This window comes from Vespa crabro, chromosome 2 (assembly GCF_910589235.1).
Source record: "Vespa crabro chromosome 2, iyVesCrab1.2, whole genome shotgun sequence".
Lineage (NCBI taxonomy): Eukaryota > Metazoa > Arthropoda > Insecta > Hymenoptera > Vespidae > Vespa > Vespa crabro.
In genome coordinates this window covers 17,603,841-17,618,187 of record NC_060956.1, presented here as the reverse complement: position 1 = coordinate 17,618,187, position 14,347 = coordinate 17,603,841, and the positions used below count along the sequence as shown (strand labels likewise).

General features: G+C 33.7%; 1 protein-coding gene and 1 long non-coding RNA gene across 10 annotated transcripts in view; both read left to right on the top strand.

The window, feature by feature from the left end:
• The window catches only part of LOC124421970 (rap guanine nucleotide exchange factor 2-like), a 125,863-nt gene that overhangs the window by 28,320 nt on the left and 83,196 nt on the right, over positions 1-14,347 (top strand). For 6 of the 9 annotated variants that reach the window (XM_046957784.1, XM_046957782.1, XM_046957777.1 and 3 more), the window contains exons 1-2: positions 6,228-6,480; positions 7,951-8,722. Coding sequence is in view for 3 of the 9 variants with exons in the window: in XM_046957778.1 (XP_046813734.1) it covers positions 913-1,040; positions 2,244-2,327 (212 nt within the window). In the remaining 6 variants the exon portion in view is untranslated. Of the gene's footprint in view, positions 1-912; positions 1,041-2,243; positions 2,328-6,227; positions 6,481-7,950; positions 8,723-14,347 lie in introns of those variants that run through there. The other 3 variants (XM_046957778.1, XM_046957775.1, XM_046957776.1) reach the window with 1 other exon arrangement.
• On the top strand, positions 6,480-7,893 carry LOC124421974. Its single transcript, XR_006941776.1, has 3 exons — positions 6,480-6,785; positions 7,058-7,306; positions 7,549-7,893. It is a non-coding gene; the product is annotated as an uncharacterized LOC124421974 (long non-coding RNA).

Sequence of the window (14,347 nt, the reverse complement as noted above, 5' to 3'; positions counted from 1 at the left end):
TAATGCCTAATAGTATTTTTTACATCGTTATGATAGCGATCTAATCGAGCCAACAGACCGAAACAACGGCGAACTCATTCTCGAAGTGCATCGAAATGGCTTGTTAATTGTAAGTTTGATTAAGAAACGAGCACGAAATTATCAAGTCATAAATAATGCTTGTTAGAACGATCGAGATGTCGTAGAATAATTGATCGATATTTTTCGCACGCGATATTATCTATGTCTATTATGTTTTGATCGATAAAACATATAGGATTATTGACAAGATGTATCAATGAACAATTCGACATCTTTTTTAACCTATTTATTAATTTAGTTTGATTGAAAATTGATTACTATATACATATTATAACGTTCATTAGAAAAGAAAGGGAATTTCTCTATTCAGATTATTATTGTACCAAATGTGTCTAATTTCGAACGGTCTTATAGTTGAATATTCCATGGTACATAAACTTAGGAAGCCTAAGCTACGGTAATCTCTGCGGGAGAGGTATTTCTTAAGTTTAGCAAGGATCTAACAATATTCTCCTCGAGTTCTCCTAATCGATGTTCTTGCCTAGAAGCAGACATTAGTACAGAATATAAACTGAACTAGTACATTTAACTAATTTACTATGATATTAACTTAAAGTATGTATAATGTATTGATATTGCATAAAAGAAAAAAAAAATTAAAAAGAAGAGATATAGAAAAAAAAGAACTATTAACGAAAGTATAAAGAACGAACGTGTCTTGAATTTCTCTCTCTTTCTCTTTCTTTTTTTTTTTCTTTTTTTTTTTTTTTTAAGAGAAAATTTGATAACAAAGTTGTGAGAATTGGATAACAAAGTGAAACACAATCGCATTCATTTTCACGGAAAACATTTTATTGCATCTCTTTAACGTTATACTTTCTTTTGTCATAGGACTTGCAGATCATATATTATGGACTTCTGGGACTCGAAGCATTACGTCCATGCAGAGACTCTATTCTGCGTGGGCTTTGTAAAATTGTACGCTATGAGAGACATAATGCGAATCATGTCCTCTATTAGTAAGTATCTGATTAATTATGAACGTGTCTTATCTTTTTTACAATTCAAATTTTACAAATTTTTTTTCTTTTTTCTTTTTTTTTTTTTCTTTTTTTGATATTTTTTTTTAGTCTTACCAGTATTTAAAGTTAGTCAAAGATATGAAGTATTAATTGAATGGATATCTAAAAAAAGAACATATGTTATATTTCATAAAATTTACAGGAAAACAATTCATTGCTCGGTAATAATAATCCAATAACGAGAAAGTAATTTATTAACTGCAAATACAAAATTGGATATAAAAAATGTTTATTTTCATTAAAAAAATATTTACTCATTATTGGATTATTATTTATTATTCAAAGTGAAATAAGGATGTATGTTACAACAGTTGTTTATTTAATTGTTTATTTAACAATGTTTTTATCTTTTTATACTTATGAAATGTAACATACGTCTTTTTCTTAGACACACCCATTCAGTCAGTCACATTTACTCCATTAAATCGTAAATTATTCAGTTTCTGATATATTCAATGGTTTAAGAATATTTCATTATCTGTAAAAGAAAAAGCAGAAAACACAGTAATGAAAACTATTTTACCGACGGTTGGTTTAAACAGTATTATTCTACTTTATCGACATAAGTCAATACGTTTAATCATAGTAAGGTAAAGTTCAATCGCTAAAATGTAGATGTCTCTGAGGTACGATCGTTGAGTATCATTATCGAAGATTAAAAGGATTAATTGTTTTTGATCGTTCGTTAACATTTCGTTCCTTTTTAATTATAAATCCATTGATAAAAATCATATGTTTAATAATTATTATATTATAAAATGCGTGTAATTTAACTATAAGAATACATTGAAGAAGGACATTGTAATTACCAGCACGAACTTATTAGCGCGGATAATCAATATTGCAATAGCATTCATGCTCTTTCCGGTTTAACGGAGGTGAAACTTCCGGTATGCGAATCAGAGCGAAAGGAAGGTTATGCAATTTGTATTCTTTCTCTATGGTCCCACCTATCGATGGTCTTCCGTTCTTTGAAGTTCTACTCGAAATAATTTTTAATAGATCTAGTAATTAAAGTTTAAAATATTCATCTTGGTAATAACATCGCTCAAGTTAGTTGCTCTTGCCGATTCGGTATTTCCATTGTCTTAAGAGTTTTTTCTGGTTTTGTTACGACATATTACGTTTACATAATTTCAGCACCGGTGAATTGGCAACCAGTTGGTACATACTGCTCTCAGGTTCTGTGTTTATCGATGGATCCATGTACCTGCCCTGTTCCAGGTAAATTTTAATTTATGTATCTGTAAACATTCTCTTTAAAGTTCTAGCAATAAGCGTTAAGCATAGTAACGACTACCATTGAGAGATTCGTCATCCTAAATAATAGGTTTAAAAATGCAATGAAAATATTTTCACATAAATATAATTTTATGAATTATAATCAAATTATCTTATAGAAATAATCTTAAAGTCATTTAAATACGATTGATATTGAAATAATTGATAAAATATATGGAATATATTTTTAATTATTAAAATTAATATAAAAGATGATGATAATTATTATTACGAGAAGAAAGATATGAAAGAATTTCTAACCCTATGTCTTAAAGATATATCACGATATATCCATCAATCTCATTGTCAAATTTATTTGCTACGACAAGCGATGCTTTTCTTATATCCCATGCTATATGGCATTACTCCAATGCAATATTTCTTTTTGTTTTCAATATCATATAACGAATTCGTTTTACGCCAAGGAAATGCCGAGATAGAAATCGATCGTGGTGCGTATATCTACGACTTCGTGCATATACCGGGTGGGCTTACGAATGATATATATACACACATATATATATATATATATATATATATATATATATATATATTATATGTGTATGTATGTGTACACACACACAAAGTTTTATTACTTTATAAATTTAATAAATTTATTAAACGGCAATATGACGAACGATAGATAACATTTCCAAATGCAATATGATATATTCTTTCGTTAACGATTACTCACTTAGAAATTTAATAAATTTTCGATTTCTTATCTAAAATATTGCGATGATATCGATGGACGTATGACATTTTTTATGATTTAAGGTTCTCACGATAACATTTTAGTTTCCATCATAACAGACGTGTTCGAATGTGTTCCGCTTTTTTTTTTGGGGACACCGAGTACGTTACACACACACACACATACACACATACACCAGAAGAACGCAGCCATAAATCGTCTCTACCAGGGTTACGGTCACAGTTTTCTCTCTCTCTCTCTCTCTCTCTCTCTCCCCTACTCTCTCTCTCTGTCTCTCTCTTCTCCTCTCTTCATGTCCCTCGAACCACGGAAATTCTCATTAATCGTATAACCTTGTTCTTACATGGAGCATGTCAGTAGCGTCGGTGGCAAAAGTAAGATTAAGTTAGATAATATTCGATACTAAAAGCAAAAAACGAAGAAAAAGAAAAGAAAAAGAAAGAAAAAAGGAAGAGGATAAGAAAATAATTCATTCTGTCCCATCATTTATCTCATTTCTTCTTCTTCTTCTTCTTCTTCTTCTTCTTCTTTTTCTTCATCATCTTCATCATAATCATCTTCTTCTTCGGGAAAAGAGCGGAAAATTTACGATAATTTAAAAATTAAATTTTTCCCACATTTGATATCTATACCTCCACATTGAACTTAAAACTCTGTATTCGTTGCGTAGCCATCTCGCACACAGGTGTTTCACGTATGGACTTTCTCCTCTACATGCTTTTCACCTCATAATATGAAACCTGTATATACGTCCTATTTATAATACACTTTTCTAGCGTAAAAATAGTCGCGCATTAACGTTACGGTTGCATAAACAACACTCCATCTCTTCTCTATAAGTATATCCTGAAAAAGTCAGAAGAGAGAAACGTTTCACAAAAGAAAAACATACGTCTATATACGTAGGTAGATACGTATATTCGTATCCACGGGTCTCTTTGTAGATACGTTCGCTTTTTCTTCTTTCGCGGCAATAAACCTTGGAATTTGTTCGTTTGAATAAAATATACACACACACACATATATATATATATATATATATATATATAACTTATACTGAAGCATATACTTAACGCACGCACAGATGCAAATGCGACACACATTCATATACATACATACATATGCATACATGCATACATATATATATATATATATATATACATACATACATATGTAGATACTTACGTAGGGATAATGCATGGACGATATAAAATGTGTATAAGAAAAAGAAGAAGAAGAAGAAGAAGAAGAATAAGAAGCCTACATTCAAATGCTGTATATACACGCTCAGTTATCAAAGAAAACTTCGTATACTATTTGCATTTTGACACTTGGTATTTTCTTCGAGCATCCTTTCGAACTTACGCGTGGTTTTATGGCGTCTTTCAATTTCTTCGCTTTTATAATCAAAGAAGAAAATTTCTATTTCTTAAGCAATCACGTTTTACATGACCATTTTCGTCATTACGAAACATAGCATTGGAATCATGTTACGAGCTTTTAAACATTTCTAGAAAAAAAAAAAAGAAAGAAAAAAAAATTCCCTTTATTTCTTTCTCTCGAAATTCCTATGGTGTATTTCAAATATAAAAATTTCTTGCCGAACATATGAGGCGTGGTTATGTGCAAATGTTCTCTCTCTCTCCTTTTCGTTTCTTCATTTATCTCTTTCTTCTTCTTAGTCCTTTTCCTTCTTACTTTCATACGTTCCTCGCCCCATTTCATTATCTCTCTCTCTCTCTCTCTCTCTCTCTCTCTCTCTCTCTCTCTCTCTCTCTCTATCTCTATCTATCTATCTATCTCTATTTCTATATCTATCTCTATCTCTCTTTCTACTCTGTCAAGGATTTACGAACTCAACCGAGTACAGTGTCTCCCTCCTACCCCTCACGGTATAGCGCCAAAGAAGCGATCGTAGGAGAGTAGTAAGGGTGCGGGATGGAGAGGGGTTAGATTTGCTAGAAAAAGATAGATAATTTTCTCTCTCTTTCTCTTTATCTCTCTCTTTCTCTTTCATGTATATCATCCCTTGACATTGGGGTAACAGAGAAAGAGACCATATGAGAAAGAAGGAAAGTAGATTGCACGTGTATATGTACTCGTTTGTGCGCATGCTCCTCGCATACGTTTGTACATTCATAGTGAATGCACGTGTATATATATATATATATATATATATATATATATATGTGTTGTGTTTGTGTTGTATGTATTGTGTGTATTGTGTGTACGTGCCTGCAGTCGTAGAGAGAGAGCGCTCGCGCGTGTATTTATGTGTCTGTGTAGGGTTAACGTTGGTGAGAACGAGCAAGAGCGAATGATACAACACGGTGAAAGAGAGGGACGTGATATCGTACAGTGCCGTATCTTTTTATACATACTTATTCCTTTAGACATGTAATCAGTAATATAATGGAATTCATGAATTTGTTTCGTTCATGTCGACGAAATTCTCGTAATAATAACGTGGCACGATTCATATTCAAATGAAATAATTTTTATGAGTATTTTTGTTTTTAATTAACGTTCCTTTTTTTTTCTCTTTCTTTCATTTTTTTTATCTCTTTTTTTTCTCTCTCTCTTGACTTTTAACGTTCACGGAATTTAATGATTTAATGTACGGGATAATATCGATATTTCCAATTGTACGAAATTGTAGGTAGACGATATTACTTGAATTTTGTATTTCTCTTTCATTTTTTTTCGATTTTTTTTTTTTTCTTTTTTATGGGGAGTTTATTAATCTCAATTTTCTCTCCTTACGAAATATCGATCAATTGATTTTAATGTAAAATACATTTGTCATTATTCGTTAAGTTTTTAGTATGATAAGAAGATATAAAAGAGAGAGTAGAAAAAACGAGTAGATCATTTTATTTCTAAGGGGTGAAAAAATGACAAGGATAAGCGGGAAGTGTCATTCGGTGGGAATTACGAGCACTTACGGTGCACTCAACGAGTACGGAATGTCGCTTACCTTGAAAGGAGGGGCATGAGCGTTGCATGATACAGCACTGCACCCGGTTGTAAGAGAGAGAGAGAGAGAGAGAGAGAGAGAGAGAGAGAGAAAGAAAGAGAGAGAGAGAGAAAGAGAGAGAGGAGGCCTCACCTACCAAGAGAGAGAGACTCCAGTCTTCTCGTGTATATCGAGGCGGTTGGTGAGCGTTGCGATTAATACGGACTGCACCCGCGGAATCGCATTCCAATCTCTCGATGTTTTTCGAACGTTGCCCTTGTCCCTTGGAAAAATTCGCGCCAGAATATCTTTATGTCGACTTTCTAACAACGATGTCACGAATCGATTCCATTCGATCGTCGTCATTCGTTAAAGGATTCAGCGATCAACCGTGTCAGTGAAATCTTTTGTAAAAGATTGCCAACGTATGTACGTCGAACTATCAAAGAGTGAATGAGATAGATAGAGAGAGAAAAAGAGAGAGATAGAGAGAGAGAGAGAGAGAGAGAGAGAGAGAGAGAAAGAGAGAGGATTTATTTCTTTAAAGAACAAAAAGATAAGAGACAAATTTGATCCTTCTCAATTTTGCGGATAAGAGAAGAAGTCTCTCCCTGGACCACTCGCGAGAATTCAGTATCGGATGCGAGCAATCTCGCGTCTCTCGTTGTCTCAGTGACGTAATTGTAGTCGGTGAATCGCCACTGTCGCTGGAGGCGGCGTTGCATAAAACGTACGTAATATCCACGACCGGTTTTCCGTGTTTTAGAAATAAACCCGAGAAGCACGGCCTTCTTTCTTTTTTTTCTTTCCATATTTCTAATTTTTCTATCATTATTCATCTCTCTTTACCTTATCCTTTTCTCTGTAATCTATATATATATATATATATATATATATATATATCTCTTTTTCTCTCTCTTTCTTTCTTTCTCTCTTTCTCCCTCTTTCTCTCTCTCTCTCTCTCTCTCTCTCTCTCTCTCTCTCTCTCTTTTTAACAATAAGCGTTGGGCAAGGAAAAAATTTTTATTCGGTGATGGAATGAAAAGTTATTCAAAACCGCATCGACGTTTCTTCGACATTTTATATCTACTATATCATCGATCAGTTTACCGATATTATATAAATATAATCGAGTTTGATCGAGGAGGAACGCTTCGGGGATATCGGATTATTTCGATTGATCGATCTATATCGATCAGATCAATCGATCTATTGTCGATCGATCGTTCGACTTCTGGAGAAAACGAGGACGTACGTCATTGTAAAATTAGAAGACATTTGGAAGAGATAAAAATTCAATTGCCCCATATATTACTTCAGTTATTATTCATTCGAAAGTGGAATATTTACTTTTTAAACAACTTTAAGAGACGGTCTTCAACTGAATAAAATAAAAGAGTGAAAATACTTAAATGAATATTTTGGTGTTACTCCAAAAAAAAAAAAAATATATATATATATATATACACATATATATATGCATACGTATATAGTATTATCTAGATATCCTCGAGAAAATCGGAGCACGAAACGATCCGTTTTCTCTTTCTCTCTCGTTCTACCGGTGAAAAGAAGCGTGCAGATCTGCAGAGACTGAAACCCGTTTCGCGGTAGGAACCTTGTACGAGAGTTGCATACCGAAAGCGTGGGACCAGTGACCCGTGGTGCAAAGCACGAACACCACCTAGAATATCCGACTCGCATCTTTACTTTACGAGCTCTCAGATTTTCTCTCTTCTCTATCCATCCGATATTACATACATATACATACATATATAGATATATATATATGTGTATAAAAATATATTATACATAATATACATAATATATTATATATATATAAGTATATAGTATATATATATATATATATATATACGTATATGTATACTCTCTAGCAAGTTTGGAATCAACGTAAGAGAAGCAAGGAGAACGTTCACGAGGGCGTAATTATAAGAACGTCGTTCTTGTATACGCTGGGAGACAACCAAGGAGAGCGCTAATGTCAGCGACAACAGATTTCTGCTCCATATAGGAACTTGCTTCGCCTACGAACGGAGTCTTACACGATAATTGCCGTTCGCTTTCACTCGGTCGGTGGAAGTTAGACGGTGTTTCTCCATATCTTTCTTTCTCTATCTCCCTCTCTCTTTTTTTCTCTCTCTCTCTCTCTTTCTCTCTCTCTCTCTCTCTCTCTCACTCTCTCTGTTTCCCTCCTTCACTCCTTCCCACCTTCTCTCTTTTTCTCGAAACGAAACGAAAAGTATCGTCGATAATACAACGGTTAATGAGGATCATAAGAAGGAGGATTAAAAGAGAAACGAAGAAAATCGAGAAGAGGTTAACATCGTTACATGTCGTCCGTCGACGGTTTGTACATATACGGCCGATTAAAAAATACAAGATAATAGGAAGGATCGAGAAGATCGAAGAAAATCATCATCGATCGATTCATTCGCTTGGACGAATGATCGTTGCCTAAAAGGAAGAACCCTAGTTTCTGATTGGTTAGTTCGCGGATATCGCCGCTTTACGCGCTGTTCGCCGGGAGAGAATCTAAGAAGAGTAAATAAAAAGAAGAGGCGAGGAAAAAACCGGCAAACTGGATGCCACAGACGGTGCCTCCCCTCCTCCACCCCCGCCCGACATTACTGTCACCCAGGATGACCGGTGAGAATATTTTCGATTTATCTATCTCACTCTATGATAACATCTTTTTTTTCTTTCTTTCTTTCTTTTTTTTTCTTTTTACTTCTTCTTTTCTCTCTTTTTTTTTTATTTTTTTTTTTTCTATCGATCATAATACATATGTATCTGCATTCGTTGCTCTTATCGACGAATTCGATATTTTTCGTGCTTCTCGTTGAATTTATCAAGGTAAAAAGGAGAGTTTGGCGAAGCATGAGAGAACGTTTTCGAATAGAAGAGATTAAAGTTTATCCGTGATAAGCGTCTTTCCGTAGGAAGATTGTGTAGAATGTATGTATCTACGTGTAGGTATTTGTGTATACATGTTAAACATACACATACGTGTGTGTATGTGTGTATGTACTGCGTATATAAGACTGGCATTATTCTGGATAGGAAGCATACGTATACATCTCGTTCTCTTTTGTCCGGCCAAAACGAAATGCAACGATCGTTGACACAGTCCAATCTACCTTTAGGTAACGATCAATAATAGCGTTTTCGGACAGGTATTGTCTCTCTCTTGGGTGTCACGCGTGCGTGCACGTGACAAGTAACTGTCAATATCACGGATCACGTTTTATAAGCTTCCTGGGTAAACAAAACATGTATTGTATTGCGATAGACCCCTTACCCCCTCATCGTTATCCCCTTCCTCGTCCTCCTTTCGAAAAATTTTTAAATGAAAATCTCAACCCATTCTCGCAATACTCTTATTTGGTTTAATCTTTTTCAGATACAGTATATGCATTTCTAAATATTTCATTGCTATTGTCAAAATGTATATTTGATTTTTCTTTCTTTATTCTTTTTTCTTGTTGTGATAAATATTTGAACATATGGGGAGTATTAATTTTCTATCAATGATCGTTTTATTACGTTTTGCGCAAAACGAATCATCGATTTTCCGTTAGGTTAACGAGCGCATTTCGTTTTATCTATTTCTTCCGGTCTGGCTTGGAAAAATAAAGATCGAGATCGTACGTGGGTGTAAATCTATACCTATCCCGCATAGATAAGTATCAACGAGTCCAACCATCAATGACGTTCCATCTATAGAATCGATTAATTTCCTTCGTGACGTAATCCTCGTTTTAGCGAAAATTTTTGTATTTTTCTTTTCCTATTTTTTTTTCTTTTTCTTTTTTTTCTGTTTTTCTTTTATTGATCAACGTTAAAACTCCCCACACCGTTCCCTTTCCTCTAACCCATCTCATTCCCCTTTCTTTTATCCAAATTTCTATCATCTCAAGCTGATCGATTTTCACGAAAGTGCGCTAATTCGAACGTCGAAGGGATCGACCTTGAACTTTCTAAATACTAATTCCATACATAGAAAAGTCGATCTCACCCTTGGCATATTTTATTTTTTTTTTTTTTTATTATTATTTTTTTTTTTCTTTTTTTTTTTATACAAAGTCGTACGGAGGGAAAAAATAAAATAGAAAATAAATATATTAAGACTATAGGGTGTTAAGTTTCTTTAAGAAAATATTCATATCTTCTCCTCGACATAAAATTTTTAGATCGTAGGAGAATATTCTTTGGAACGATCCCTTTTTTGTATCTTTTACGTGGGTTGCGTCTTCGTTAATCGATCAATAAGGAATATTTATTTTCCATTTTTAATACGTCAACACGTGATTCTGTACGATAGCATTATCGAAAAAAATTATATAAATTTACGGGCTTTGGTATCGTCTAATAATAGGATCTGCATTATTGGTTGGTACGTATACCCTGTAGACACGAATTACCATGCGAATACGAGGAGGGTTGTCGAAAGACCCTTGTTTGTCGACAACGCGTGCACTTCCGCACCCTACCAACCTCTAACTAAATTAAATGCTCCGCATCCTATTCCACCGGGGGGGTTGAAACGAGAACTGAACCGTGCCACAAGCGTTCCTTATATCTTCTGTTCGTTTTAGCTTCCCAAATTATTCGTTCGCTCTTTACTAACTCGAACCTCGTTGAATTTCGATATTGATCGATGGTAAGATATTTTATTATTTTTAATATAATAAATAGTTCTATTTGTACCGATCGTACGAAAACAAAATATGAAGGAAGAACGATGACGGGAAGAGAGAGAGAGAGAGAGAGAGAGAGAGAGAGAGAGAGAGAGAGAGAGGGAGAGAGAGAGAGAGAGAGAGAGAGAGAGAGAGAGAGAGAGGGAGAGGGAGAGACAGATGATAATTTATTATTTTTTTTTTTCAACAGAAATAATTCATTATTTTTAACAGAGAGTATAATGAATCATAATATATAACAATATTAAGTTTCTATTATGGTAATTATATAAAATTAACAAGTTATTAATTAATTTATATTTAATTATCAAAATATATATATATAGGTGTATGTGTGTGTGTATATATATTAAATAATATAATGTTTTACAACAAAAGTATGTAACATATGTACGTATCCATCAATATTATAGATATTTTATATTATACAAATATTTACTATTCTCTTTAAAAATATAAACGACGATAGAGAAAACTCGTTGTTGTTGTCGAGGATGATCGAATGGACATCTTTAGAAAGGTGCATCTCGGTCAACATTTCGTCCCACCTAGCGGACGAAGTGTACGTTTCTCGCATACGACTCAAACCCGTCGTACCAGCCAAGGCTATCGAGGTGCATTCCGTAGGCAGTCTTGAGGGAACGATTTCTTCTAAGGCTCTAATTTTCGAGTTCCAATCGGTTTACCATGAAGCTACTAGTTCCTGGTAATTTTACTTCGGTTACGATTTTATATTATTTTCTTTTCTACTTGTTGTTGTCTCATCAATATGCTACTACTACTACTACTACTATCATTACTACTATTACTACTACTATTACTATTACTATTACTATTACTATTACTACTACTACTACTACTACTACTACTACTACTACTACTACTACTACTACTACTACTACTACTACTACTACTACTACTACTATTACTACTACTACTACTACTACTACTACTACTATTACTATTACTACTATTACTACTACTACTACTAGACGGTTATGAATTATTATTTATAATGTTTGCGAAACTGCAGTACCTGTAAGTCCGTTAGAATGATAAAACTATTTTATTCTCTTAGTAACTCGTTAGACATTTGTAAAATATCGAATTTTCTTCTTTGTAAAAAGGATAATCGTTTTTATCTCAAACGTTTTTTCATACAAAAAGTCATATAATTAATTACAAATCTAACGGATATTCGAAGAATTTTAATGTCTTATCAAAAAGTCTCGTATCCTTTTTTTATCATTTTTTTTTCCTTCCTTCCTTTTTTTCGATCTTCCTATCATCTTTCACGAAGATAATAGAAAAAGTAAGAACGCTCAATATCAGAACTTTTGTGAACCATTGCCAAGTAGCTTGGATCAGATTCGCATAATTCAAGGTCAAGGGTGATTCTTTCCCACGCATATAGCTCGGTACGAACTCGCTTTCAACGAACGACTTTACGCGAATGCGAATTCTCTCTTGTCGTTTCATATACGGAATACAAAGAGCACGTTTCTCTCTCTCTCTCTATCTATTTATCTATCTCTAATTCTCCTTCTCTCTTTTTCTTTCTCTTTCTGTGTAATTAATGTTATGATAACTTAGTTCTTTTATGAATTCTATATATTAATTGCAGAACAATTAATCAGTCATAGAACTTTGATGTCATGAATAAGAAGAACGGACGATTAACATTTCAACGTTGACATATCTATATATATATATATATATATATATATATATATATATAGAGAGAGAGAGAGAGAGAGAGAGAGAGATGCAATTGTAATGGCTTTAATTTCTCTTAATTAGCTTCGGCGGAAATAAGCTATTTTGCAGATCGTTATATATTTATATATATATATATATATATATATATATATATATATATATATATAAATAGGTAGATAATGCATAGATCACAAAGCATATGTGTGTGTATATAAATATATACGTTTAAACACAATGACACGTTACATCGTTCATTCACGTTCAATATTTTCCTTTAGCTTTCTTCGTTACAGGTTACGAACGTATGTATGTACATAATTCTCTACTTGTCTCCGTTTCTGTCTGTCTCTCTCTCTCTCTCTCTCTCTCTCTCTCTCTCTCTCTATTTTTTTTTTTCATAGTACCTATAAAAAAGAAATTCCCAAGTGAAAGTTTCACGATAATTTAATTTCCCAGAGATCGGGATCTTTTCGATTGTAGAATTTATTTAATCGGAAAGTCTGGTTAGAAGAGTTGGGAAGATCGTAAATATACCCGGGGTCGAAGAAATACGGTTCTTGTATAAACATCGTTTTTTTCTCTTTCTCTTTCTCTCTCTCTCTCTCCTGTTTTCTTTCTTTTCCTATGGGTATTGTCGAGGTAGAGGCACGTGTCAGGATTAGCGTACGTCCAATTCGATTCTCCCGCTTCAATGAAAGGACACTGGAGGAGAACAAACAGGAAAAAAAGAAAGAAAAAAAGAGAGAGAATGAGAGAGAGAGAGAGAGAGAGAGAGAGAGAAAATGACGGTTAAAAGAGAAATAAAGAGAACAAACATTCTTAGGGAAGGAGTCTTTCGTTTGTCCTCGTTGTTTCCGGACACGATCGTGTATGGTTTTAGGTATGTGGGTGCTTGTATTACTTATTACCTTCCTTTTGTACCCTTTCGAGGGGTTAGTACCAGAAGGCCCTTGGTTTTGTCAAATTCGATGAAATGTTTACGCTCTTATACCGTGGGAGGGAAAGAGGGTGAGTAAAAGGGAGGTACCGTACCGGAGTAACCCTCTTTCTCGTAACTTCGAAATCTTTTGTCTCTAGTTTTGCCTCGTGCCCTTATTTCCCCCAGTAAATATTTGCGATATTTCTCGCAAGAATGAGAAGGTAACGGGGAAAGGGAAAATAACGTTTCTTAACTTCTTACAATTGTATTTAACGAGGCACGATTTGTCTATAACGATTTATTGAAAACTTTTGAGAAATAGGAACAACTTAATTAATGGCTAATAATATTTTCTTAACTCAAACTTTTATTATATATTATATACCGATTATTTAAAAAATTCTATGTACATATGTATATATATATATATATATATATACATATGAGTGTGTATATGTATATATATAAGCATGTCCAATAATAATTTGCAATTCGAATATTCAAGTATGTAAACAAGTATTCGTTTAACGTAAGCATTATAATATTACATGCGTTGTAAGTGAATAGTAGATATATCGATCGATCTAAATCCAACGATATTGATTGATCATCTGTGCGTGTAGGTACTATATATATCTAAAAAAAAAAAGAAGAAAAATGAACATTTAAAGGAGTATGGCATTTACTCGACCCTTTTCCCATATCTTTCAACGCCTTTGAATCATAGCGCTATGCGACGATATCGAATTAAATGGCCGTGAATTTCTCTTTAAGGTCACCCAGTTAATAGCGGCATAAAACTCGACGTTTCTCGAGGGCTAAGACCTCTTTCTCTATCTGTTTGTCTTTCTCTCTTGCTCTCTCTCTCTCTCTATCTTTCTCTTTCTATGCTTCTCTTTCTCCCACTTTATCTCTTTGTCTTACTTTCAGCAAGAT